Genomic DNA, 27,748 nt, shown 5'->3' with positions numbered 1-27,748 from the left:
CCAGTTGTACTTAACGCAATCGGTAATTGCAATAAGGTATTGCAATACCTTACACCTTCGGTATTGTTGGTATTTGGTAATTGGTATTATAGTTAGGTAATTTATTATAATTGTATGGGCATTCTTACGGCCCCTTGTATGAATATAGGCCTATTATTATTTCGAAAATCCATCCGGTCTACAACTCCCCCCCATGGTCTTTAAAGTAGCAAAAGATCCCATCTTGCAAAGAGCCTGTGTTTTATGCAAGCACAACCATGTGTCTAATTCATTTAACCACTATTTGTTACATTTTATCGTATGTAAATTCTCTAATGAGTAACAATTAATCTGCAAGAGTTATTAAATTTCATAGATTAGGAAGTATTCATTTATCTTATAAAATGGCCTAAAACATATGTTAGTCAGAACTGTAGTACTCCGAATACTTCCTTTGAAGAAGTCGGCAAGATATATGCAAGGTGTAAATTATCGGGACTTTCTTTTCAAACTAATTTCAGCTCTAAATGTTCTAAAACATTGAAAATATTTTTCAGTCTATAAATAAAACAACACATGCCATTGTTAATGTACTTTTAACTGTAAATTGTTAGCAGATATTAAGTATTCTCGCTCGCGTTAGTTTTGCCGTAGTTTGTCATCGCAACTCGTATGGCTAGTACAGATGGTCGCGATACTTTCATTGACAGCTTGGCAGTCATATTTTTTGTTTGCCTCTCCAGACCGGAATAATTTTTCAATTTCCTCCGCGTTATTTGCATAGTAATTTAAAATGAAAATAGTTTAAAGAAGAAATAGAAAATAATTAAAAATTTATTTTTAATGAATACAAAATTTTCTAATACAAAAAATAAACATACATTTGGGAAATTTAACTCTTATACGTAAATTTTTAACAAGGATATGTAAATAAAATGTTGTAAATTAGGCATTTACAATTTTGTTATACTAAGACATGAACTATTTAACATTTTTTCCAGTCTTTACATTTTTTACGGGATTAAACTTTTAGAAACAGATCTATTTGTCGTCAAGAATATTGAGCACACGTCTTATAGTATAATTTTCTAGGTTTCTGCCCCTTCTGTCCCTTCAGTGTATAGGCCACTACGCGTCATTCGTCTTATTAGCACTGTCAATGTGTAGAAAAGAATTTTAGGCTAATTTAAAATTTACTGCTTTACCTAAAAAATTACTTTAAAATAAAGCTGCTCGATAAGTTTCAGCACTCACCATTCATTATAAAACAAAGAAAATATTAGAAAATAAGTGCTATGTTAAATAAGTGCTGGCCTTTCGAGCTATGGACGTATTATATCTTGGCCAGTACAGCTGGACATACGAGTTAAGATAACATTAAGGCAAAAATTAATCCGTGCTTCCGACTAAATGGTGGCGGCCAGTAAAGCTGACCATACGAGCTCCAAGGACAAATTATAAATACTACCTTTAAGTGCATACGGCTAAGTGATTTTGATTTTCTTCTAAACATTTACCAAACATTTACAGGCTTTGTAGAGGAGTTTTCAACAGAAAAACATGCGACGGAGAAAAACATGTGTATAGTAAAATCACATTAGTTTATATGTGTAAAAGTACGTATCAGAGGCCACCACACTTTAACGAAGCGGTCACTAGTTGACAGTCTTTGTTTGCCCGAAAATGAAATTTTTTCTGACCCATTAGTGACTCCAGGAGAAAATAACAGGTGATAAGTTAACAAACACAAACAGACACTCAAATAATTAAGTAAATCATTAAAGTTCACGCAAGTTACCTACAAATAGAATAAGAACAATTCTATTCGTGATGAATTAATTAGGGAATTAATTTATTCTAGAATCAAACTAAAGCTTTTGGAATAAAAAACACTGTCTTGGGTAAGGTGAATACCCGGGTGAAATGTCCTGCTTTTTAAATTACCTGTAAGATTATGGAGAAAGGGCAATTTAGTAAAGTCTGTAGATCTGGAAAGAATACTTCGGTTTCTAAATTAATCTATGCCCTCAAAACTTTTCCCATTTCATCGTGCAGCTTCCCCTCTTCACTCTCCAATTACAATTATATATCTTAATATACTATCAATCAACAGCCTCAGGAAATTGCATCCGTTAATTTAGCTATTCAGGGCCATGAATATATACCAGGGTTCAGATACTTGCAATAGAGAAACTTTGTGCCGATGTGGTCTTAGGGCATGATTTCAGAGAACATTCTAGTGTTGAAGTGTCGTTTGTAGGTGGTAACCTCCAATTGAAAGCGTGCAGCCTTGTTCAGGTCAAAATACCACCGACAATGTTATTTGATAATTAAACTCCTTTAAATCGATTGCTGTTAAATCAAGCAATTAGTCTGAGAAAGATATGAAGTCCATAAAAGAGAAAATGAGCGGCTCCTATTTGAATGAGTTATTGAACCATGTTCTTCGCCTTGGCGAGCCCAAATGCTTGTTGTTGCATTGACTATTCACAGACTATAAACAGTTTCAATTTACTAGATGCATACACAGTGACACGAATGGAGGATATTGAAAATTAGTCTTTTAAGTATTAAGTGTACCAGATAGTCAACATAAATACTGTTTTCAAGTCCACAGTTGAATTTTGGGATTAACTGTTTAATTATTCTTGCTACATGGAGCTCTTAAATAAAATGTATTACAAACTGTTTTTATATACTGTTTGGCAATTAGAAGTTTAAAGTACACATTTTAAAAGTAATTTGAGTTTATTCGGATGATACATCTTTTAATAATTCGTGGCGTGTTTTAATTTTCTTACTCGTATATAATTTAGAATCTAGTACTATAAAAAATGAAAGAAGCAATATTTTTGAAGAAAGAAATATAATAGCAATTTACAAAACAATTAAATAAATGAAATCCACTGGCTCCTCCAAATATTGCATGCTTTATCTGTAGGTGTTGTGCTTTTAGCATCTAATGCCATAGGAACTTGAGTAGTATTCGGTAAACAAAAACGTAGAAACGAAACCGAAAGTTATTCAGTCCAGTCCAGAGTCTACAGACTCCAGTCCAGACAGTCAAGTCAGTTTGGCCGGATTCAGAATCGGGGATAATCAGTTAGGATGTGTGTCTGTCAAAGTGAAGTAGATTATTAATTTACTAATATTACTAGAATTTTTAATATATTTCAAATTAATTTGTACTTTAAATAAAGGAAGAGACATTTTATTCTACAAAACATACAAATATGACTTCAGGGAAAGATGCAATGGGGTAAGTGGCTAAACCAAACAAATGCAGAAACCGAGTAGTTCTTGGGTAGTTTTTAAGTATTTTGTAATTATGTATGGTACATTAATCTCACTTTTTGTTGCGTATGGGTTATTCAGGTATTGAATTAATATGCAAGTGTAATTGTAATATGTTCTGTTCAACTAGGCCTACTCACAAATTTACACTGTCATTTGTGTGTACAATATGAAGGGCTAGGCCAGGCAATTGAAGTGATAGGCTGTTTATTTAAATCTAGGATCAATGGCAGCATGTATTAATTAGTGATCCAGTTTAAAAAATATATTTTAATTATGTTAGATATTTGAGGATAAAAGTAGGTCTAGAATTATAACATAAATAATAGTATTTTTGCATAGAGTTAGCCAGCAAGTGACTTTAATTCTTCTCAATTTTTATAAGATAATTAATTATAAAGTATTGTTACAGTTTAAAATTTATCATGTATTAAAATGTAATTGTTAGCATGTGTATATTTTAATTTTGAATATGTTATGACCATTTCACTTCTAGTTTTAAATGACTGGCTGTTTTGCTATGTTGTTTAATGGATTTATAAAAAAATCATAAAAATAAATCAATAAATAGGACCTAAATGTGTTATTTAGGTACAAATGTCTAAACAGATTTTGAAAATTTAAAGGCTACAGAAAAATGATGTATTTGACTGCAGTATGATAAATGGCCAACACTTGAATATTCATGATTATCGAATCAGCTATCGATTAGAACGATTTAAATGCTGACAGACATATCGTAAAGTAATTGTAAGTACTATGCTACTCAAACTAGTACAAATAAAGTTTTATTATTTTCTATAATCTAAAATGTGTATATTTCTTGTACATATAAAATATAGCTTTGATGTAATACAAGTCTACAAAGTAATTCAGTTCGACATTATTGTTCCAAATTAATTCAGACAAAGTTAAATCATGTGTTTGGTATTTGTGTAATGGTCGCTAAAGACGGGCGTTACAGTTGTTTGTCAATAATCTATTAAAAAATAACGTATTGAGGTATTACCTTACAGTAACATGTTACCGTGGTAAAATGTTATCAGTGGATCCAGACTAGGTATTAGCATTATGCTGTTACTGAAATGATATTACTAAGTTACAAGTAAACTGAGACTAAATCTACATGTGTGGGTCTATTTAAACATAGTTATGCAAAAATTAAACTAACTCACTAAAATGTGATATTTTGACTGATAGACTAATAAAATTATAAACTGATCATATAACATTTTCACTATAAATACAATTATCGGGTACTACTCGATACCTATTTGTTATAGTCTATACTTTTGTACGTATTTGAAATATAAAAATTTAAAGTTTACATTTATGAGCACTCACATAATCTGAGCTTGAATTTAGGTACTATCTTGAGGGATACTTTTCTTTTCTCACCTGAAGTGCGGGGTGGCACTGAAGTCCAGAATGGTCAGGGGCATTTCCGATTGGTACTTTTCCGAACTCAGATCATGTCCCAGATCGTCCAGTGTGATCTGACGTCGTAGGAGTTTGTCTAGTTTAATTTTTATTAGATAATCAATTATGATATCGATGTTTACTTTCACAATATAAGTTTAGGTATCAACATTTAAAATCAAAGTTAATGTTTACAAGTCTGATATTGCGTATTTTGTTATATTTTTAATGGCGTGTACCTCAAATAGTTTAGTAATATTATTTAAATAAAAGTGTGGAGAGACAAAACATTATAAAAATGATAATGTTTTCCAAAAATATAAAAAACCTGTCAACTAAGAAGAATTTTTTAAAGTTTAGTCAATCTTTTCTCACTAATATTTGTTTTATTTTGCTGTCCTAGCCACTTATTTTAAGCACTTTTCACTTGTAAAGTCAACAAAAAGTAGGAAGTGGGTTTTGTAAATCAGTAATAAAATGGTCATTTACAATAAAATAGTTTGGCTGGCCTCTTATGATTGTTCTGCATTTTTTAAAACATGTTTTTACGCAAAGTGGGTGAGACTGTGTTTGAAAGCACTTTTTATTTTGGAATTTAGGAAATATAAGAAAGCTAAAAGCTGCTAAATATTTTGTAGTTTTGGAAAATAGCTGTTTGTAGGTTTGTAGCAATAACATAAACTGCAAATATATATGTATTATAAGACTTCTCTATTCCAACTACAATACAAACTATAATTAAAACTAATATTAAAATTACTTAAGTCACAAAGTACTAGCATCAAATCTAAAAGATTAACAAGGATAACTCCTTCCTTACAAAGCTAAGTTCCAACACCTTCACTTTACTTATGCAAACCAGCTGAACCATCCAGTTAAAGCCATTAAGTACAGTCATTAACTATGTGTCCTATAGTTTGAGTTGTACTACACAATCACATATCGGATCTTCTGACATTCCCCATTCAACCCATACTTTGAGTATTGCATTTGTCCACCCTTGTACGAAATCAATTTAGCAACATCCACTCTTGCCGAGGAAGTTTCATCGCATTGACTGCGTTTTTTGGGTTCAAAACTAAGTAATTATTACAAACCTCAAAGCTATCCTAGAATGTCCTACAGCTGGTTTAAGACTCAAACTCATTTTGTATCAACTAGGAAACTATGTGCCTTCTCCTTATCACAACTTCTACTTTGGTCTCTCCAAAAGACCCAGTGCAAGTTTAGTTAACAATCAATTTCAGGTTTATATTTATTTTTGTATACTTTATTGACTTTCCATTGACTACGTGACCTGTTAAAACGAGATAAGTGAAATGTTTTTAGTATGGTGTGTGTTAAAATGGAACATAGTTTGGAGAAACAGTGCGTTATTAAATTTATGTGTTAAGCTAGGAGAATCTGCAATTTTAACTTTTGAAAAGTTGCAAAAAGTGTTTGAGGAACATTCATCAACAAGAGCACAAGTTTTACAGCAGCATAATGCATTTTGAGAGGGCCAGGAGTTAGTTGAAAATGAATCTCGTTCTGAGAGGCCTTCATTATCGAAAACTGATGAGAACATTGAACGAATGAGGCCTTTGGTGAGGTCAGACCGTTGACTTATATTAAGACTATTTAGAGTATAGAGTTGTGTTTCAATCATTTCACTCTTCATCAGATTCTGTCATTACATTATTACAAATTATTACAAACCTCAAAGCTATCCTAGAATGTCCTACAGCTGGTTTAAGACTCAAACTCATTTTGTATCAACTAGGAAACTATGTGCCTTCTCCTTATCACAACTTCTACTTTGGTCTCTCCAAAAGACCCAGTGCAAGTTTAGTTAACAATTAATTTCAGGTTTATATTTATTTTTGTATACTTTATTGACTTTCCATTGACTACGTGACCTGTTAAAACGAGATAAGTGAGATGTTTTTAGTATGGTGTGTGTTAAAATGGAACATAGTTTGGAGAAACAGTGCGTTATTAAATTTATGTGTTAAGCTGGGAGAATCTGCAATTTTAACTTTTGAAAAGTTGCAAAAAGTGTTTGAGGAACATTCATCAACAAGAGCACAAGTTTTACAGTAGCATAATGCATTTTGAGAGGGCCAGGAGTTAGTTGAAAATGAATCTCATTCTGAGAGGCCTTCATTATCGAAAACTGATGAGAACATTGAACGAATGAGGCCTCTGGTGAGGTCAGACCGTTGACTTATATTAAGACTATTTAGAGTATAGAGTTGTGTTTCAATCATTTCACTCTTCATCAGATTCTGTCATTACATTATTACAAATTATTACAAACCTCAAAGCTATCCTAGAATGTCCTACAGCTGGTTTAAGACTCAAACTCATTTTGTATCAACTAGGAAACTATGTGCCTTCTCCTTATCACAACTTCTACTTTGGTCTCTCCAAAAGACCCAGTGCAAGTTTAGTTAACAATCAATTTCAGGTTTATATTTATTTTTGTATACTTTATTGACTTTCCATTGACTACGTGACCTGTTAAAACGAGATAAGTGAAATGTTTTTAGTATGGTGTGTGTTAAAATGGAACATAGTTTGGAGAAACAGTGCGTTATTAAATTTATGTGTTAAGCTAGGAGAATCTGCAATTTTAACTTTTGAAAAGTTGCAAAAAGTGTTTGAGGAACATTCATCAACAAGAGCACAAGTTTTACAGCAGCATAATGCATTTTGAGAGGGCCAGGAGTTAGTTGAAAATGAATCTCGTTCTGAGAGGCCTTCATTATCGAAAACTGATGAGAACATTGAACGAATGAGGCCTTTGGTGAGGTCAGACCGTTGACTTATATTAAGACTATTTAGAGTATAGAGTTGTGTTTCAATCATTTCACTCTTCATCAGATTCTGTCATTACATTATTACAAATTATTACAAACCTCAAAGCTATCCTAGAATGTCCTACAGCTGGTTTAAGACTCAAACTCATTTTGTATCAACTAGGAAACTATGTGCCTTCTCCTTATCACAACTTCTACTTTGGTCTCTCCAAAAGACCCAGTGCAAGTTTAGTTAACAATCAATTTCAGGTTTATATTTATTTTTGTATACTTTATTGACTTTCCATTGACTACGTGACCTGTTAAAACGAGATAAGTGAAATGTTTTTAGTATGGTGTGTGTTAAAATGGAACATAGTTTGGAGAAACAGTGCGTTATTAAATTTATGTGTTAAGCTAGGAGAATCTGCAATTTTAACTTTTGAAAAGTTGCAAAAAGTGTTTGAGGAACATTCATCAACAAGAGCACAAGTTTTACAGCAGCATAATGCATTTTGAGAGGGCCAGGAGTTAGTTGAAAATGAATCTCGTTCTGAGAGGCCTTCATTATCGAAAACTGATGAGAACATTGAACGAATGAGGCCTTTGGTGAGGTCAGACCGTTGACTTATATTAAGACTATTTAGAGTATAGAGTTGTGTTTCAATCATTTCACTCTTCATCAGATTCTGTCATTACATTATTACAAATTATTACAAACCTCAAAGCTATCCTAGAATGTCCTACAGCTGGTTTAAGACTCAAACTCATTTTGTATCAACTAGGAAACTATGTGCCTTCTCCTTATCACAACTTCTACTTTGGTCTCTCCAAAAGACCCAGTGCAAGTTTAGTTAACAATTAATTTCAGGTTTATATTTATTTTTGTATACTTTATTGACTTTCCATTGACTACGTGACCTGTTAAAACGAGATAAGTGAGATGTTTTTAGTATGGTGTGTGTTAAAATGGAACATAGTTTGGAGAAACAGTGCGTTATTAAATTTATGTGTTAAGCTGGGAGAATCTGCAATTTTAACTTTTGAAAAGTTGCAAAAAGTGTTTGAGGAACATTCATCAACAAGAGCACAAGTTTTACAGTAGCATAATGCATTTTGAGAGGGCCAGGAGTTAGTTGAAAATGAATCTCATTCTGAGAGGCCTTCATTATCGAAAACTGATGAGAACATTGAACGAATGAGGCCTCTGGTGAGGTCAGACCGTTGACTTATATTAAGACTATTTAGAGTATAGAGTTGTGTTTCAATCATTTCACTCTTCATCAGATTCTGTCATTACATTATTACAAATTATTACAAACCTCAAAGCTATCCTAGAATGTCCTACAGCTGGTTTAAGACTCAAACTCATTTTGTATCAACTAGGAAACTATGTGCCTTCTCCTTATCACAACTTCTACTTTGGTCTCTCCAAAAGACCCAGTGCAAGTTTAGTTAACAATCAATTTCAGGTTTATATTTATTTTTGTATACTTTATTGACTTTCCATTGACTACGTGACCTGTTAAAACGAGATAAGTGAAATGTTTTTAGTATGGTGTGTGTTAAAATGGAACATAGTTTGGAGAAACAGTGCGTTATTAAATTTATGTGTTAAGCTAGGAGAATCTGCAATTTTAACTTTTGAAAAGTTGCAAAAAGTGTTTGAGGAACATTCATCAACAAGAGCACAAGTTTTACAGCAGCATAATGCATTTTGAGAGGGCCAGGAGTTAGTTGAAAATGAATCTCGTTCTGAGAGGCCTTCATTATCGAAAACTGATGAGAACATTGAACGAATGAGGCCTTTGGTGAGGTCAGACCGTTGACTTATATTAAGACTATTTAGAGTATAGAGTTGTGTTTCAATCATTTCACTCTTCATCAGATTCTGTCATTACATTATTACAAATTATTACAAACCTCAAAGCTATCCTAGAATGTCCTACAGCTGGTTTAAGACTCAAACTCATTTTGTATCAACTAGGAAACTATGTGCCTTCTCCTTATCACAACTTCTACTTTGGTCTCTCCAAAAGACCCAGTGCAAGTTTAGTTAACAATTAATTTCAGGTTTATATTTATTTTTGTATACTTTATTGACTTTCCATTGACTACGTGACCTGTTAAAACGAGATAAGTGAGATGTTTTTAGTATGGTGTGTGTTAAAATGGAACATAGTTTGGAGAAACAGTGCGTTATTAAATTTATGTGTTAAGCTGGGAGAATCTGCAATTTTAACTTTTGAAAAGTTGCAAAAAGTGTTTGAGGAACATTCATCAACAAGAGCACAAGTTTTACAGTAGCATAATGCATTTTGAGAGGGCCAGGAGTTAGTTGAAAATGAATCTCATTCTGAGAGGCCTTCATTATCGAAAACTGATGAGAACATTGAACGAATGAGGCCTCTGGTGAGGTCAGACCGTTGACTTATATTAAGACTATTTAGAGTATAGAGTTGTGTTTCAATCATTTCACTCTTCATCAGATTCTGTCACAAAATTTGGCCATGAGTAATGTATGTGCCAAGATTGTTAAAAAACCTGACAAAAAGATAGAAAGTGCGAATATGTGCCTTGATCTTGTTGACAGTATTGAAAATAACCCACGTGATCACTGGTGACGAATCATTGACTTTCGCGTAAGATCCCGAGACAAAATGGTAGTAAGTGGCACACTTCCCAATCTCTTCGACCAAGAAAAGCTCACATAAGCAAATAAAAACTCATACTTATTTGTTTTATATATATATATAAAACAGGGGAATTGTTCACAGAGAAAAGGGTATTTCATGTCAGATTGGACATTTCAGGCTGTTGTTTGCTGCATCATAACAATGTCCCTTGTCACATGGCAATCTCTATCAACCAGTCTTTAACCAAAGAAGGTATTCCTCTGATTAACTACCCCCTATTCACCTGATCTCAGTCCCTGTGACTTATCTCTGTTTCCTAAGATAAAAAAATGAAAGGGTGTCATCTTGTACTATTGAAAACATCCAACAGAGCATATCCGAGGAACTAAAGGCGATACCAGTTAAAGCCTTCAAGCACTGCTATGGAGAGTGGAAGCAACTCATCCACTGCTGTATAGCTACTCAGGGAAATCACTTTGAATGTGATAAAATCAATGTGTAAAAATCAATTTAAATGGTTCAGATAAATAAAATCAGTCTCATTAGTTTTCTGCTACACCTCATATACGAGCCAAGACAGATGTACGCAGAACTTGTGCGTTCATTCCCAAAGGTGATCCAGCAATGTGCTGTGTATACTGTATTAACTCTGGTTCTTACTTGAGCTTCTGATTTTTATAGGAGGCCTTAAAATGTGAGAGATCTGTCTTAACATGGCTCGCAGGTACTATAGATGGACATTGTGTTTAATTTTGACTCCATTCAAGCTAATATTAGACTTATAATTGGAAGGTTAGTTGCTGAGATAAAAACATCTTTAAATAGTTGGGATCTATTTTTAGGTTCTTAGGTGATTGTCAGGGATGGCAAGGTTTTTTCTGATTGTGATTTCAGTTGTTATTATGTCGCTGTGTTAGAAAGCTATTGCAATGTCATCTGCATAAATGATCTTCTTTATACCATGTGTAGCTTATCAGCTGCACACATGTTTAACAAAAGAGTAGAAAGAACCAATCCTTGAAACAGGCATTCCTTAAGCTGTCTAAAAGAACTTTCTTTACAAAAAAATCAAACTTTGATTAACCCGTTATTGAGCATTGAATTTATAAGTCTTAAAAAGAAAAAGACAGGGAATTGAATTGTATCATTTAACTAACAGACTCTTACTCCATATTATACCATAAGCCATCGATAATTTAACAAATTATGAAGAATTTATGTTTCCTTATCAAACCCATTCTCAATAAAAGATCTTTGAACCTGATCACAGCGACAACAACCAAGTCTTAAGCCAGCTTGTTCAACAGAAGTACAAAATTTAGGTTGTTCATGTTTATGCTCTACGCTTACCATGCAATAGACCTGCAATTAAATAATATGAAAAACTTGAGCCTCATTTATACATGCAGTAGAACTTCATTAAGGTGGATTATTTTAGATTTGACTTCTGGATTTTCAAAATAAACCCGTGAAGAGTGGTGGATGTCTTAGATAATCTTTCAAATCAGCTGTATTTCACTTTTAATTGTTATAGGGAAGAGATGTGTATGAATAGAACCATATGCAGTATAATTCTGGAACTTAACTTTTCACTTTTACAATGCTTTACATTTTGCTCTGTCCTGCCCATAGATGTTTTGTAAATTGAATTATCTCTTATTTATTTTGTAGCTTTTTATATTTGCTATTGATTAACATAAATTAAAACTGCATTGTGTGTATTAAATATGTAGTAATTACTATAAAAAAGAAATTTACGTAAAATAAATCACCTAAGACAAAAAAATCTTTACAAAAATATATATTTATATATCAGAAATATTTTTAATAGTGGTTACATCTTATATTCATTATGAAATTACAAAATACAGAAAATTAAAGAAAATAGGTTGATAAGAAATACTTATAATAAGAAAAGCTTCTAAATACAGCTAATAGATGGCTGATTATTCAGACGTTGGTGGTTTTAGCCTGAACCTCAGTGGTCTGATCAATCAGGTCTACTATTCCAAAGGTTCAATAATTGAGTTATTTTATGTAGAGCATAAAATCCCATGTTTTGTCACACTGCATAGCAGTAAAATGCTTTAAAAAAATATATTACACAAATGTTTTTAATTTAAATAAAATCATTGATAAAAAATTATAAATTGTCACTCTCTCCACTATCTAATACTCATTTCATGTGCAGTGCTACATCTAATAAAACCACTGTATTGACTTTGTGTGATTTTTTTGTCGTAACCAAATTCGGATTATTGATGGACTGGATTTTTGTTGTCCTAGTTATTGACGCTCTATCGTATTAATTAAGTATTAGTCATAAGTTAAACAGTCACAGAACTAACCTAGAAAACCAATGGTTTTCACTATCAGTACATGTTTAGTAGCATAGAATAATGATAATTTGATACGGACACAAATATGTGCACACACTACAAGATACTACTACAATTGCACGCTGAGTGTGGTATCGAGTGTAGCTATAGAATGTTTTTTATACATTCTAATGATTTTACTTTTCGGTAAATTTTTAAACATTGTATAATTGGAGAATAGCCTATAACATAATGCATAGTACCCCTTACATGAGTGATATTGATCTAGGCCAGACAGAAATATATAATTTTTGGGACCAAAATGTTCAAACTAATCAAAACTATATACAAGTAATTTTTGTCTTCTTCTAAATATTGTTTCTAAAACTTTTTGGACTCTAGTCTCACTTTAGGTTTGTACTCCATTCCACGACGCCCCACTCCCTCACCTCACCACAATAGAGTCGATGAATAATAAACAATAGAAATTTGCCTGTATTCATATTATTCTAAATTAGCCATTATAAAACCCTCAAGTAAAAGCAATTTTTTATGAAATTATATAAAACTGTATACTATTCACTTTTACTGTTTTGTTAAAAGAACTCTTGTTACACAGTCTGTAATATTAACAGATAAATATGTAGAGGCAAGTAACTAAAGTTAAAGGTGTTTTACAATTTAAATATTGCTTAAAAAAAATTACAGTTTAGCTAGTCAGAACGTATCTATTCAAATTTATCACAGTTCGTAATGATTGTTTAAAATTTAACAAAGGCCAATCGGGCATATTTGCTAAAAGTCTAGTGCGAAGGATGAGATTGTTTTTCTTTAATCAATATGTCTAAAACTGGACTCATATTCAATATTACAAAATGTACATTTAAAAAATTTTTAAGTTTGAACTGTAATTTGATTTGATGACTGCCATAGTTGAGAGGTGCGCCTCACAAAGGTAGGATGTAGTAAAAGGTTTCAACACAGGCAACGCTTTTCTGGAAATTTGAGGGTTTTGTTTTTCAACGTTACACCAAAACTGTAGCAAGTAGTTTGTTTTTAATCCAGTCTTAAACGAAGTATCTGTTTGGATATTAACCAGTTGTTCACTCTCTTCAACATGCATGTCTTCATTACATTGATTTGATACCCACATTAAATTGACATCGTTGAAAGAGAGATAGATATTCATAAAAATTCACTCAGTTTTGAAAGATACTGGAAAAACGTCACGAAGCTCATCTTCTACATTCAAATAATTTTCTTCAATAAAGTGTTTCGAGGCGGGAAATCTGGTATAATCGCCCTTAACCATGATAATCTTCTATAGATCGAGTTATTTTTTTAAAACCTTCAACTTTAAAAAGTTTAAGATATTTGTGTTCTTTTCTTGCAAATATATATTAAGTATGTTTAACTTAACAAACAATTTGATAAGAAAATATAGTTTCATCAGAAAGTCTTTATCAATAACTTTGTTGGCAATGACAGGGTTTTAATCCTTCAGGTAAGCATATATTTTGCGTCTCGACTCAAACACACTAGAATGGGGTTTGCCAAAGAGACAAACAACAAGAACTACTATATAATAAAACACAAGTGGTCCTTGTTTGTAAACTTATTCATGATACCAAATAAGTTAAGCCTAATTATTCTTTTTCCCCAGTGAACAACCAATCTTTACATGCAAAGCGCATGTTTTCCACATTGACCCGAAAACCAAGAGGTCTTGGATATCAGCATCTGCTACTGCTGTGAATGTTTCCTTCTTTTACGATTCTACTAGGAGTCTATACAGGATCATCAGTGTGGAAGGTACCAAGGTAAGTTCACTCCTTTTAGATTATCCATTCTTTAATTGTCATCAGAAATATTTTTCACAAGTCACTATTCTAATTCATCCAAATTATAGGATAATGTTTAATTTAGCCGAGTTACCTAAAACAATCTGAAACCACTTATAACAATTTCTCAAAATAGTATACTTTAATTTATAAAAAAAATTTTTAGGCAGCAGCAAACCATTTATTGCATAAACAGTATTAAATTTTATGTTAGTTATATCTCAATTACTCTATCGATATAGGGGACTGAGAAGAACTGGAGTTCTTAGTGTGGGAGGATAACGAACTAAGGAAAGGTAGATGTGAAGATACTAATAGTCAAGGATGGGATAACAGGATTGTCAACATTTATGTGAGAATTTGACTAAAAAGTTTAGGTCTACCAACTGGATTTGAAAATAATTTGTTTCTATTCTCCACTTTTAGTAAGAATGCTTGTCATCTCATTTCCGTGTTAGTTTGAAATGTTCAAAACATGCTGTCCAACCATTACACCTTATCATTTTTGCAACTAACTATGCATTAAATAAGAAATTGCTTGAAGAATGTAAAATATAATTTCTAAGTCTGACCTCATAAGAAAAAATAATATGAACCAAATGAATGATAAGAACAGGAACGGACCGGCTATAGTTTCCTGCCAAGAGCTGTCCAGAACGTCAAATGTCATTGTCTACATGTGTGCCAGTTGGCGTTTCCTGCAGTCAGTGTGTTATTAATTGTTTCCAGATGTGTACAGTATATATATATGAGGGCTGTTTTATAAGTAAGGGCCGTTCTCCCGTACGCGGTAGTAGTTCGCGTTCCTGCCGTAACGAGCGTGCGCCCCGCCTCCCGGCATTCCTAGCGAACAACTTCATGTCAGTTGCAGCTCTGTAGCTAACCTGTATGCATTACTGTGGATCTTTAAAATGTTCAAGATTATCGAATCACCCGCCGCGTGTGAGATTCGGTCAGTGATACGATTTTTGACTGCAAGAAACATGTCGGCTGCTGAGATTCACCGTCAGCTTTGTGAGGTGTATGGTGCCAAGGCAATGAGTGAAGGTTAAAGTGCGGAAATGGGTCCGAGAATTTAAAGATGGCCGCGAAAATGTCCACGATGAAGATCGCTCAGGCCGGCCATCTGTGATCACGGGAGATTTGGTTACTGCAGTTGACGCAAAAATCCATGAGGACCGACGGTTCACAAAAACCACTCTCTCTATGGAATTTCCTCAAGTGTCCAGGTCAGTACTGTACAAAATTGTGTCAGAAAACCTAAATTTTAAAAAATTGTGCTCAAGATGGGTACCCAAACTCCTCACTGAGGATCACAAAAAAAGAGATTAAGCAGTTCTTTGACTTTCTTGACCCGCTACGAAGAGGAAGGAGACGACATGTTGAGTCGAATTGTCACAGGAGATGAAACATGGGTATCCCATATCACTCCTGAATCAAAGCAACAGTCCATGGAATGGCGGCACACAACATCTCCAGTCAAAGTCAAAGCCAAGCAAACGCTGTCGCGGCGCAAAGTTATGGCAACTGTGTTCTGGGACAGGCGCGGTGTTTTGCTAGTGGACTTTATGCCGCGAGGAATGACGATTAACTCAGAAGCCTATTGCGCAACCCTGGCCAGTCTCCGACGCGCCATTCAGAACAAAAGACGCGGCATGCTGACAAAGGGAATTCTGCTCCTCCACGACAATGCAAGGCCTCACACCGGTGCTCGGACACAGGAAATGATCGACTCTTTTGGCTGGGAAGTTTTGAATCATCCACCGTACAGCCCCGACCTTGCTCCGAGCGATTTCCACCTTTTTCGGTACTTGAAAAATCATCTTGGCGGGAAGCGCTACAAGGACGACGAAGAAGCCAAGACGGCCGTGAACTCCTGGTTGTCAGAGCAGGCGGCAAATTTCTTTGAAGAGGGATTTCAAAACTTAGTTTTAAGATATGATAAGTGCCTTAACAAACAAGGCAACTATGTAGAAAAATAAAAAAAGTATGTAGATTCTGGAAATAAATGTATTTTGAAAAAAATAATTGTTGTTTATTAAAAAAAAAAAAAACGGCCCTTACTTAAAAAACAGCCCTTGTACAATATATATATATACATGCACTCTTTAAGTGCATCACTGGGCATATGAACACTCAAAGAATCCATTGTGTACTCACTAAAAACATTATTATTATTGTAAACAATATGTCAGATATCAACACAAAGAAATAAATAAAAAATACTCTGATTAGTGAAGTGGTAATACCTGAGTGAACCGGAAAGATAATCACAGTGCGTGCAGCTGATGTAGTAGGCGGAAGAATGCAAACAAAATAATATAAGCCTGTAACAGGCTTCGGTTAATTCTCTTATATTACCATGGCACATAAGTGAAGAAATCCTAAGAGGCTGCTCTGGGCTCTGCGGCACTCAAAGGTTTTATATATCATAAGTGAAGTTTAATAACTTGAACTTAATAAACAAACTGAGCCTTACATTACAAATTACTTGTTCCATTCCAGTCTTGGCCTCAGATCAACATTAGTTTTCATTATGATTCTACAGTTCAGAATTGTTTGAAGTTTGCATTATTATATCCCTATGCATTTTTGTAATTGTTTGAACCATTTAGTTATATTGTATAATCTTGTGTACAGAGGATCTTTTTGTTTATGCTCCTAGCAGACAGCTGATGTTATGTTTATAAACACCATGTTGCCTTAGTGGTGTGTTGAGCAGTTTACAATTGTTTGTTTGACAATGCAATGCTCCAGCTGCAGTCACTTTTACTCTGAATTTATAGCTAAGTGTTCCTCCTTTTGAAATATGATGTGAATATTTTCAAATAGTTGTAATATCAACAAACATAGAAAGAACATTTTATTCCACAATTAAGAGAGACCTATAGAAAAGTGTTAGTAAACTTAAACAAAACATTAAAAGAGACAATATGTAAATTAAAAGTTTAGCAAAAATATATTTACCATTAAATTAATAACAAATTATATGACATTAGTCATAGATTTATGTATTATACATCAATTATAAATGAAATTTGTTTTTATATATAAACAACTTTTATATAAAAAAATAAATTTGTGTTAGAAACTACTAAAAAATATTCTGCTTTCTGTGAAAGATTTTTCTCTTTTATTATTTCATGATAACCAATATCTTTTGTTTACATTCTACATTAATAATAGATCTATTTAAAAACCGACACTGAAATAACATTTAGATTTATAAAATAATAAATGAAATGCTTCTCAGAATGTGATTCCATATCTATTTTATAAATGTTTTAACACATTGAGTATCAGATGATAAAATATTGCTATCCTAGAATGTACAGGGATTTTGTCAGGTGTCAGTATGTTACCATCATGTGTGTTTTTTTATATTTTAAAATGCCTGTATACTGTTTGGAGACTAAAGTATGTTTTGGCACAATGGATAATCAAAAACATGGTATACTTTAGTTTTATATGTGTTGTTGACTATACTTGGGACTATAAAATTGATGTTTTTTACAAAGTTTTTATTTCTACATGATAAAAAGTAAACTTATTTTTTATTACAAATACTAATGCTTTACAAAAATGGACATTGCATTTCAGTTTAGCTAAAATATTATTGAGTTCCCATGTAAACTAATGAAGTAATGAATATTTTTATGAACATTAACCAAGATTCTATTTTAAACTGGTCTTTTAGGGTACCTCCCAATTGGATGGTATTAATAACCCAAAAATAATATTTGGTCCTGAAAAGTTTAATTGTAGCTATGTTAAACATTATTTTTTTAAATATTAGAACTGAAGCTGTAACTGACTACTAATTGAACAGAGATCAAAAGATCAACTGGCCAGCAATTATTATTAACAGTGTGATCCAACTTGGGCTGTACAAAATATGAATGGACATAGACTAGACGAAATTCTTAGAGAATATTATTCCTTAATTAACAATTTATATGGAATCTTCTGAATAGTATCTTTGTTTTATGTTCATATGATCATATTCTTCAACACATGGATATCAATTATTGTTGATAAAAGAAGTCTTAAACCAAAATACAGTATAATATACTCTTAATTTCATTTGTGCTTTGAGAGCTGTGTAGAGTTGGAGAGTTGTGTAAGATGAAACCTCAGTAGCTCAAATTTTAATAATACAAGTTGCTTGATAACACTACTTTTTTCTCAATCCCTGAGAATTACAAGGCCTGTTCTGGAGAAGTATCTGACCACTGGAAAAATCAATAAACCTAATCACCCTCAGAGTACCCTTCCACACTTATCTCCTAATAATGTTATCATTGTTGAAAGTGATCTGAAAAGGACTCTTATACAATGTTCAGATCTACTGTTGTATTTATCTTCAAATCACTTTCCTTTCAATGGCCTCTTGAGCTCAATTGAGTTCAGCCAGAATTCGCAAAGAGCCATACCAGGAGATTAAAGAACCAGTTCAACCTTAGGGTTCAGCTATTGCAAAACAAGTCTGAATCAAGTTCGAGGATTGTGCTGATTCTTTCTTTGGTTAAAATGAAATGTGTTGAACAATTGCTGGTGTCCACCTCTTCACAAAATTTTAGTTGCCCTCAATCTTCAATGGATTATATTTATTATTATTAGAGTTTGGTAGCAACATAATAGATTCTGAAGACCAAGATATTATTGATTTTTGTTCAGTTTGATTTCAGTAACTTTTATTCAAACTCCTTCTCACATTTATTCAGTAAGCAGCAAACAGATTTATCTGTTGGAATAGTTTTAGCTCCCATTTCAGTTGAATGTCAATAACATTTAGAGCCTTGTTAATCAAATAGAAGTACTAGGGTTATCCGTTTATATTTACATAAATAACAACAGATGTAATAAAACTTGTTTTATTTGATTCCTGACACCTTTCTTTATTTTTCAACATAGTTTCCAATTTTGTTTAAACATTTGTCATAACGTGCTAAGAGCTTTTGAACGCTGATGCCATAGAAGTCTGCTTTTGAGGATAACCACTCTTTAACTGCTTCTTTCACTTCATCATCAGTATTAAAGCACTTACCGCCGAGAAACTCTTTAGGTAACAAAACAAGTCACACGGCGTCAAGTCCAGGCTGTACGGCGGGTGATCAGTCTGTTCCCAACCAAATGATCTGATGAGATTTTGGGTTTGTGTGGCAGAGTGAGGTCTGGCGTTGTCATGCAGCATGAGATGTCAATAGGCCAATAGGGATGTCGCTTATTCTGTATTGCACGTCGAAGTTTAGTCAATGTATCTACTAAAAACAGTGCATTCTATCAGAACTAATGTTTCATACCTGAAAAATACTGTCCCAAAATTGTTAAAACCTTATCACGCTACCTAATCATTCATAGCAACCAGCTTAAATGTTCAATGAACAGACCTATTAAGTATCATTGGCAGGACAAAGTAAATCACTAGAGATTGTTCTGTTTAGTAGTTATTAAACTCAGAGATATATCTGGGTTTGGTTTGTCTTTGTTGTTGTAGCTTGTTGTAAACTGTGTTTAGAAAGCGTAACAGAAAATAGATTAACCCTCCGGCTGGCGCGCATTTGAGCCTTGACTGGCACCCTGTTTTGTAGCTTCGTACAGAGTTTTTAATTTTTTATCCTGTACAATTAATTATTGGAGAAAACAAAAAATCTTTATACATAAAATTACTCTGCAGAATATGTTGTACAATATAAACATAATTATAATTTGACTTGCCTAAATAATGGTGGATGTTTGATGGACAGAACTCAAAACTTTTTTTTTCAAAAAACACTTTTTTATATTAAGCCATTAAAAAAAAAACTCAAAATTAATTTTATTTAAAAATCTAAAATATGCATAATGTTTACTTAATTATGCACAAAAAGAAAATACGTAGTTATAAACACTTTTATTTACAAATGAAATTACAATTGAAAAAAACAAGACTATATACAAGTACTAACAGTTGCCGAGTCGCGTCACGCGGAAGTAGTCGGGAGCTTTTAGCGGCCAGTAAAATAACAAATATTTATATATATATATATATATATATATATATATATATATATAAGTGAATACATTATTAGAAGGCTTGGGATCTTGTGATTAAATTGATATAACTTTTATGCGATTCGAGCGGTAATTATCGGAACTATGACGTAATTAGTAGACGATGTTTAATGAGTCGTATATCACGACTTTGCCAGTTCACGGCGGGAGAAAATGAGTCGTAATTTACGACGTTGCCAGCCGGAGGGTTAATCTTTGGCACAAGTACATTACTAGAGAATTCTGCTCACTAGTTATTAACCTAAGAGAGATATCTGGGTTTGGTTTGTCTTTGTTGTTGTAGCTTGTTGTAAACTATGTTTAGAAAGCGTAAAAGAAAATAGATTAATCTTTGGCACAAGTACATTACTAGAGAATTCTGCTCACTAGTTATTAACCTCAGAGAGATATCTGGGTTTGGTTTGTCTTTGTTGTTGTAGCTTGTTGTAAACTATGTTTAGATAGCGTAAAAGAAAATAGATTAATCTTTGGCACAAGTACATTACTAGAGAATTCTGCTCACTAGTTATTAACCTCAGAGAGATATCAGGGTTTGGTTTGTCTTTGTTGTTGTAGCTTGTTTTAAACTATGTTTAGAAAGCATATAAGAGATTACATGAATCTGGCACAAGTACATTATTATAAAACCATGTTTAAGTACATTATTATAAAACCATGTTTAAGTACATTATTATAAAACCATGTTTTCCTTGAATATTATGTGGCTGTCTACTTTTGCTAGACGAGTAAAGTGAAACATCAATAGTTCTCTTAGGGTCTAGTTCCCTAATAACCAAAACAATTAATAATTTAATATTCGAGGTCCAGAATGTTTAATAAATAGTAGTTATATCTTTTTATTGTATAACCATAGAGGCCTCTTGCGTAACATAAAGGCCTCTAGACCTTTAGTACTAGAAAATCTACATTTATGAGGTGAATAACCGACTGTAAAAATGTCAAACACTTTGATAGACTTATTCTTTTATTATGATTTGTGTAATAATAATTAGTTTAAAACAAAGTGTGTGGTATTGTTTAACAAATTTTTTATCTTATAGCAGTCACTTGGATATTAAATTTTCAAATTGAATGCATGTACTCTACTAAATACCGACAGAGAGTTAGTTATAACCTAGGTTGTTGCATTTTTTAATAACAGACTATATTGATAAGTTTCAATGTACTTACAAAGATATCTCCAGAACTGGAAGTGGTCTATTCTGTTTAAAATTCATAGAAACATATGGTATGGGCTACATAAATATTTTTGTACGCTCATTATCTTGTCAGTTATTATTACTGATTGTTTCACATTTATTACATTAAAGTTGTCTTTTGTTTGACCAGGCGGTAATTAACAGCACTATAACTCCTAGTATGACTTTCACAAAGACCTCACAGAAATTCGGCCAATGGTCTGACATAAGGGCAAACACCGTATATGGTCTTGGATTCTCATCTGAAGCTGAACTGAACAAGGTACACTAACTCTAATCTACTGTTAGATTGCACTTCTCCGAATTATTTGGGCCGACTAAGTCAGCTCGTGGCATTCAAAGAGTTCACAATGGTATAAGACCACAACTAGAAAGCATACTGAAAAACATGTTATGTTGTTTTATCCATTATATGTGGGTGAAATATGTTTAAAGAATCTTTTAATACAAGGAGTTATAAGATTTTAACTTTTCTGTTATATGTGTATGAAAACATGCTATTTTAATCACTGAGTCAGCTCGTGGCATTCAAAGAGTTCACAATGGTATAAGACCACAATTAGAAAGCATACTGAAAAACATGCTATGTTGTTTTATCCATTATATGTGGGTGAAATATGTTTAAAGAATTTTTTAATACAAGGAGTTATAAGATTTTAACTTTTCTGTTATATGTGTATGAAAACATGCTATTTTAATCACTGAGATAGAGCTTGATTTAACGGTTCTTAGAAAAATGTATATGTTACATTTTTAATAATTTTGAATTATAGTGCTTGGTAAGGTATGAACTCGGTTCAATATACAAAATATCACAATTTTTATTTGGTACAATTTGTTTTTGAAATTCAATTTGTCCATTCTTTACCAGGAATGTTTCTTGTTACAACGAGGAGTGTTTGTTTCTTCTACTCAAAGTACCAGTCTGTTTATGCCTTTAGTGTTTGACATATTCTAATAATAGTTACCAGTGTATCATTCTTCCAAGTTGCTTTTAGAACACTTACCAATTTATTGAAAAGTGCTGTAGGTTATGGGCTCTGCTTAAAAATTAGGTTTTTTGTGTTGAAAGGCCCAGTTTTTTCTTTTGCACTTTGGATAGTTTTATTCTTTAAAAATAAAACTGATTGTAAAATTTTAAGAATATAATTTTTTAAATAAATAAAAATTTTTTGTGAATTGTAAATTTTGTGCTTGTATGTGCAATTTAGACTGTAGTTTATATTGTTCTACCCTGCATTTTTATGAGAACTATTTTTTACCAAAGGAAAAAATAAATTTAGAAATATATGAAAAGTTTCAGTTACACACACTTAAATTTTCCCTTATTGTTCAATATAATAGACTACTCACATACTAGTTAATAGAAATAAACATATATTTCAGTTAGTTAACTCATTGGCATGCTAAGTCGAGAATGAACTGCTGCTCACGTCATGAAACTTTGACCATGTAGTTCTCATAGTCTGTGACCATCTGGAGAAACGGAAGCTAATTACTGGCATTATGCTCGATTTCAGTAAAAAAGCAATAAGGATTCTTAATTGCCTGGGATCCAGAGACACCTGTAGAGAAGCCATCAAGGACCTACAAATCATTGCAGTGATTGACCTCTACATCTGGGAGGTTATACTTTATGTTGACAGGAAGAACCTACTTTGAGTTGCTGACCACCACGACTACTACATCTGAAATCCTGCAGACTACTCACTACCAGCCCACCATCTAACACTGTATGAAAGAAAATCGTCGTAAGATAAATGTGATAATACAGAATCCTATTTATTTATGAGGGAGAGACCAGGGAGTAGATGTGCAGACAACTGTACGGAGTGATTGTTGCGTAGTTGTTGAGTTAATGTTGTCTGATCCATTGCCACTCTCAATTTCTAATGTGTTAACTCAGAGCTAAGTTGTCAACATCACTAAGCACTGGAATATTAATATATCCTCTAGATATGTCTCATCATCACTAAACTGTATGTCACTCTTGCCGTTGTGATGTAAAAACTATGTCCGTCCATGTTTTTAATTCCAATAATTATTACATATTCTAAAAGTAACAATTAAAAACATACAAGTCGGACCAATATTCTGAAAATAGACTATCTGTAGTAGTTGAAGATATTACTACTAGAGACCAGCATTTGTCAGCTCAAGTCGGTAAAGTAGAACAAGTCAATCCGAGTTGTTTTACCTGCAATGTAATTCACAGTACATATCAATTCGTCTTTTGACACAAAGAAGTTCAATTTATTCCTCATTTTATTAGTCAGGTTAAGTTAATTGTTGCTACACAATTGCATAGTATTTTACTCAGCATTGCAATGTTGGCTTCAGCGACACCTCCCGCAACTCTCATCAGCGCAGCCAGTCTCTCTCTGGGCTTCATATTAATTACAGTAGAGGCCTAGAGGTGTACCTGAAGGAAGTTGCCTTGGGCCTGTCTTGTTTAGCTTATACACAGCTGATTTGAACAATTACATTAGTCACTGCAACATTCACATGTTTGTAGACAACTACCCGCTGTATGTGTCTTATGAGCCACTTTTCCATAGTGAGGCAATAGCAAATCTTAACGTAACATTCGGTCATGGTCAATGCAATACAGACACAAGTTAAACGCTGTTAATTGCACAGTACTCTATGTTGCAGTACCGGGTCTGCTACAGAGGATCAATGAGGAAAATGTGGGGGTCAAACTCAGAAACAATTACTTGAGTATGAGTAACACTGTTAAAACAGGAATCATGTTAGTCAGTGCACTCTCTTTCTCAGACCACATTACCTATGTCACTCGGAGAGCACTGGAGAAACTGCGAGGAATGTACAGGCTTCGACCAATAGTCCTGGAAGCTGCCAGTCTGTAGTCCTCTCAGTATTTAATTATTTTTTACCCTGTATATGGTAACAACAGTGTCTCAAGGGAGGACTTTAAGAGGATCTAAAAAGTGTAAAACACTGCAATCAGATTCATCTTCAGTTTTAATAAACAAGATCATGTACCCCTACCATGATGCTGCTGACCTCATGGTTATGGAGACCGTCTGCAGGGTTCAAACTTGTTGCCTTATTAATCAGGTGCTCACACAGGAGCAGCCAAAGTACCTGGCTGAGGGGATTCTTCTACTTTGGTCTGAAGCTGTACAAAAACTCCCCCTGTAATGTTAAAGCGTTCAGAGACGTTATTTTAAAAATAGAGGAGTCAAGTATTTTTGGTCCCAAGTTTAGTAAGTATACAGTTTATGTAAAGATTTAACGCTTTGAACAGTTGTAATTTAGTTCAATCTTTTAACATAGTCATAAGTTAGCATAAGTTCTTTTCAGTTTGGTAAGAACTTTGTGCACATTTTTAAATTGTTCCAGTTTATTGAGAAGTTCCAAGAGGTAAAGGAAGCTACAAGACTAGCTAGTGCCAAGGCCACTAGTAATGGCACAGCGACTGGAGCAACCCCTGTCACTAGTGCCAACGCCAGTCCTATCACGGCCCGTGCTGCACTGCCAGATCCTGCTCCCCTATTGGACCCACCGCCCCAAGCTCAGACCTGCACGTCCCCTGCCCCTGCCCAGGGGTCTGACGACAGCGACACCTCCCGCAACTCTCATCAGCGCAGCCAGTCTCTCTCTGGGCTTCAGGTTGGCACAATGTAGAATATTTGGAAAATCAATATTTAAAAATATAACTATCCTAAGTGTAACTGAGTAATACCGGGTGTATCAAAAAGAATGGCCAGATTTTGTGCGGTAATAATTACGAAACATAAGGCGTGCGGGCAAGGAAAGCTATGTATTTGGAATGGGCGTGGCCTAAAGTTTCATAAAATTGCCGCTAGATGTCGGTCAGTGCGTCTTCTTCGTTTCCAGTCAGTCTGAAGTAAAATGACGTCCGCTCAACAAAATGCGTTTTGTGTGTTGCAGTTTGCCAAGGATGAGTCACTTGTTTCGGTCCAGCGTGCTTTTCGTCGTCGTCGTTTCGGCATTGATCCGCCTTCACCTAAAAACATTCGTCGATGGTATCGCCAATTTGAAGAGAAAGGGTGCTTGTGCAAAGGTAAAAGTTCAGGCCGACCTCGCACTTCTGACGAAATGGTGGAAACAGTTCGGCAAACGTATGAGCGCAGTCCACGAATGTCTACTCGCCGTGCAAGCAGACAACTGGGTATGCCTCACATGACTGTCTGGCGAGTGTTAAGACGTCATTTGCTGTACAAACCATACAGACTAAAATTATTACACGTTCTCCGGATTGGTGATAAAAGGAAACGTGTTGAATTTAGTAATGCTCTACTTGAGGACATGGAAGTGGATACATTTTTATCACGATTAATTTTCAGTGATGAAGCAACATTTCATACTAGTGGTAAAGTAAACCGACATAACGTGCGCATATGGGGACTCGAACAATCTCACGACGTTATTCAGCATGAACGAGACTCACCGAAAGTAAACGTTTTTTTGTGCAGTCTCACCGCTGGATAGGGCGCACGGGACCTTGAAACAATGCCCTTCATTCTTGGCCTCCAAGATCACCAGACTTGACCCAATGCGACTTTTTCTTGTGGGGATATGTGAAGGAAAAAGTGTATGTTCCCCCTCTAACTCATGACGTCGAAGAACTAAAGAACAGAATAACTGTCGCAATAAGGTCTGTGAACGCAGATACGTTGTGTAAGGTTTATGAGGAATTTAGCTATCGTCTGGATGTTGTTCGTGCTGATCTTGGTGGACATATAGAACATTTTTGTAATAACATACCTAAAACTTTAAGATTTTGTGAGTATTTAGCAATAAATATTATTTTTGCAGTACATTTTTAGCAATAGATATTGAGCTTTAAAATCAGGTCATTCATTTTGATACACGCTGTACATTGCAGTGAAATAACAAAGGTTTTAATTATTCCAATTTCTTCTAAATCAATATAGTAATTACATAATATTTGTTATTATGATTTACAGCCAGGTGAAAGTCCGAAACATCAGCCGAATGAGAATGTAAAACCTGCACCTGTGATGGCTGCAACCCCTGCAGCATCTTCCGGAGAAACCCAGCTAAAATACGAGAATGATAGGCTGAAATTGGCATTGGCCCACAGGTACACTCACTAGTTACATTGTTATATTTATTGGAGGATTGATTTAAAATCCATCAATCTGTGCAGAAGTCAGGTAGACCTTTACCTAAAAACTAATAATTTACCTCAAACTATGATTGACGAAAGTAGTGGCATTACTGAGACATGCAAACCAGAGCAAAAAAGGATGAACATTATTCCAAAACTTACTAAAACTTTAGAATGCTTACTTATAATACTAGGATCTAATTATACATCTGCAGACAAGGAAAGAAATAACTATAAACATTTAGAGAAACATATTGTCACAAATATTATTTTGTCAAATATACCTTAATGGTTTACCATATAAAACCAAAATTCATAAAGAAATAGGTTTTGTGAATAAACTAAAAAAAATAGTAAGTGTGACTAAACAATAATTGTTATATTTTTTGTCCTTTCTTAATATGACAGCCATGTTGTCCTCACTAAGAAAGGGTTGGTTCAAAATCAAATTTGTAACAATATTTATTTTCCTAACAGTTCAGCAAATGCAAAGAAGTGGGAAGTTGAGTTGGCAACATTGAAGAGTAACAACTTGCGGTTGACTAGTGCTCTGCAGGAGAGTACTGCCAATGTGGATGAGTGGAAGCGACAGCTGCATTCTTACAAGGAGGAGAACCAACGTCTAAAATCCAAGTATATCGAATTGGAGGCAGCTAAAGGTAGGCTATTTTTGTTGGTTAATTTTTCCAAGGTATTGTTTGCTTGTATAATCTTTGGAGATGCAATGTACAGTACATGTAGGATTTTAAAATTAAGGAATAACTCCAGATTAACTATTTCTAAATTGCAGTTAGGTTTTAAAATTATGGTGTTAAGATGTTTACAATTAAATTAAGTAACCCTTTAAGTTTTCAAAGTGCTAAGTTTTCAACAGTGTTGTTATAGGCTACTGTCAGGTTTATTTGCTGTGCATAGAACTGCTCCATGGTTAGTGCAAATGTAGCGTGTTTCTCACACACTACGAGTAACTTTAGCGATATCTTCATTTACTGAACTGAAATCAGAATCTCCTGATTCGTCACGTAAGGTCATTGTTGTTCAATTGAGTCCAAGTCCCGATCACCATTATTCTCTGAAAATTTAAAGTACTGAATGCCTAACTCAAA

General features: G+C 33.8%; 1 protein-coding gene across 1 annotated transcript in view; it reads left to right on the top strand.

Annotated features, from left to right (window-relative positions):
* Positions 1-3,008: 3,008 nt before the first annotated feature.
* The window catches only part of LOC124355103 (homer protein homolog 1), a 33,924-nt gene continuing 9,184 nt past the window's right edge, over positions 3,009-27,748 (top strand). The window contains exons 1-6 of the mRNA XM_046806055.1: positions 3,009-3,238; positions 14,090-14,246; positions 21,651-21,782; positions 24,887-25,156; positions 26,479-26,615; positions 27,120-27,301. Coding sequence (XP_046662011.1) covers positions 3,213-3,238; positions 14,090-14,246; positions 21,651-21,782; positions 24,887-25,156; positions 26,479-26,615; positions 27,120-27,301 — 904 coding nt within the window. The 5' untranslated portion in view covers positions 3,009-3,212. The remainder of the gene's footprint in view (positions 3,239-14,089; positions 14,247-21,650; positions 21,783-24,886; positions 25,157-26,478; positions 26,616-27,119; positions 27,302-27,748) is intronic.

Source organism: Homalodisca vitripennis, chromosome 2 (genome assembly GCF_021130785.1).
Source record: "Homalodisca vitripennis isolate AUS2020 chromosome 2, UT_GWSS_2.1, whole genome shotgun sequence".
Lineage (NCBI taxonomy): Eukaryota > Metazoa > Arthropoda > Insecta > Hemiptera > Cicadellidae > Homalodisca > Homalodisca vitripennis.
Note: the sequence above shows the minus strand (reverse complement) of the source record. Positions and strands in the feature narration are given on the sequence as shown.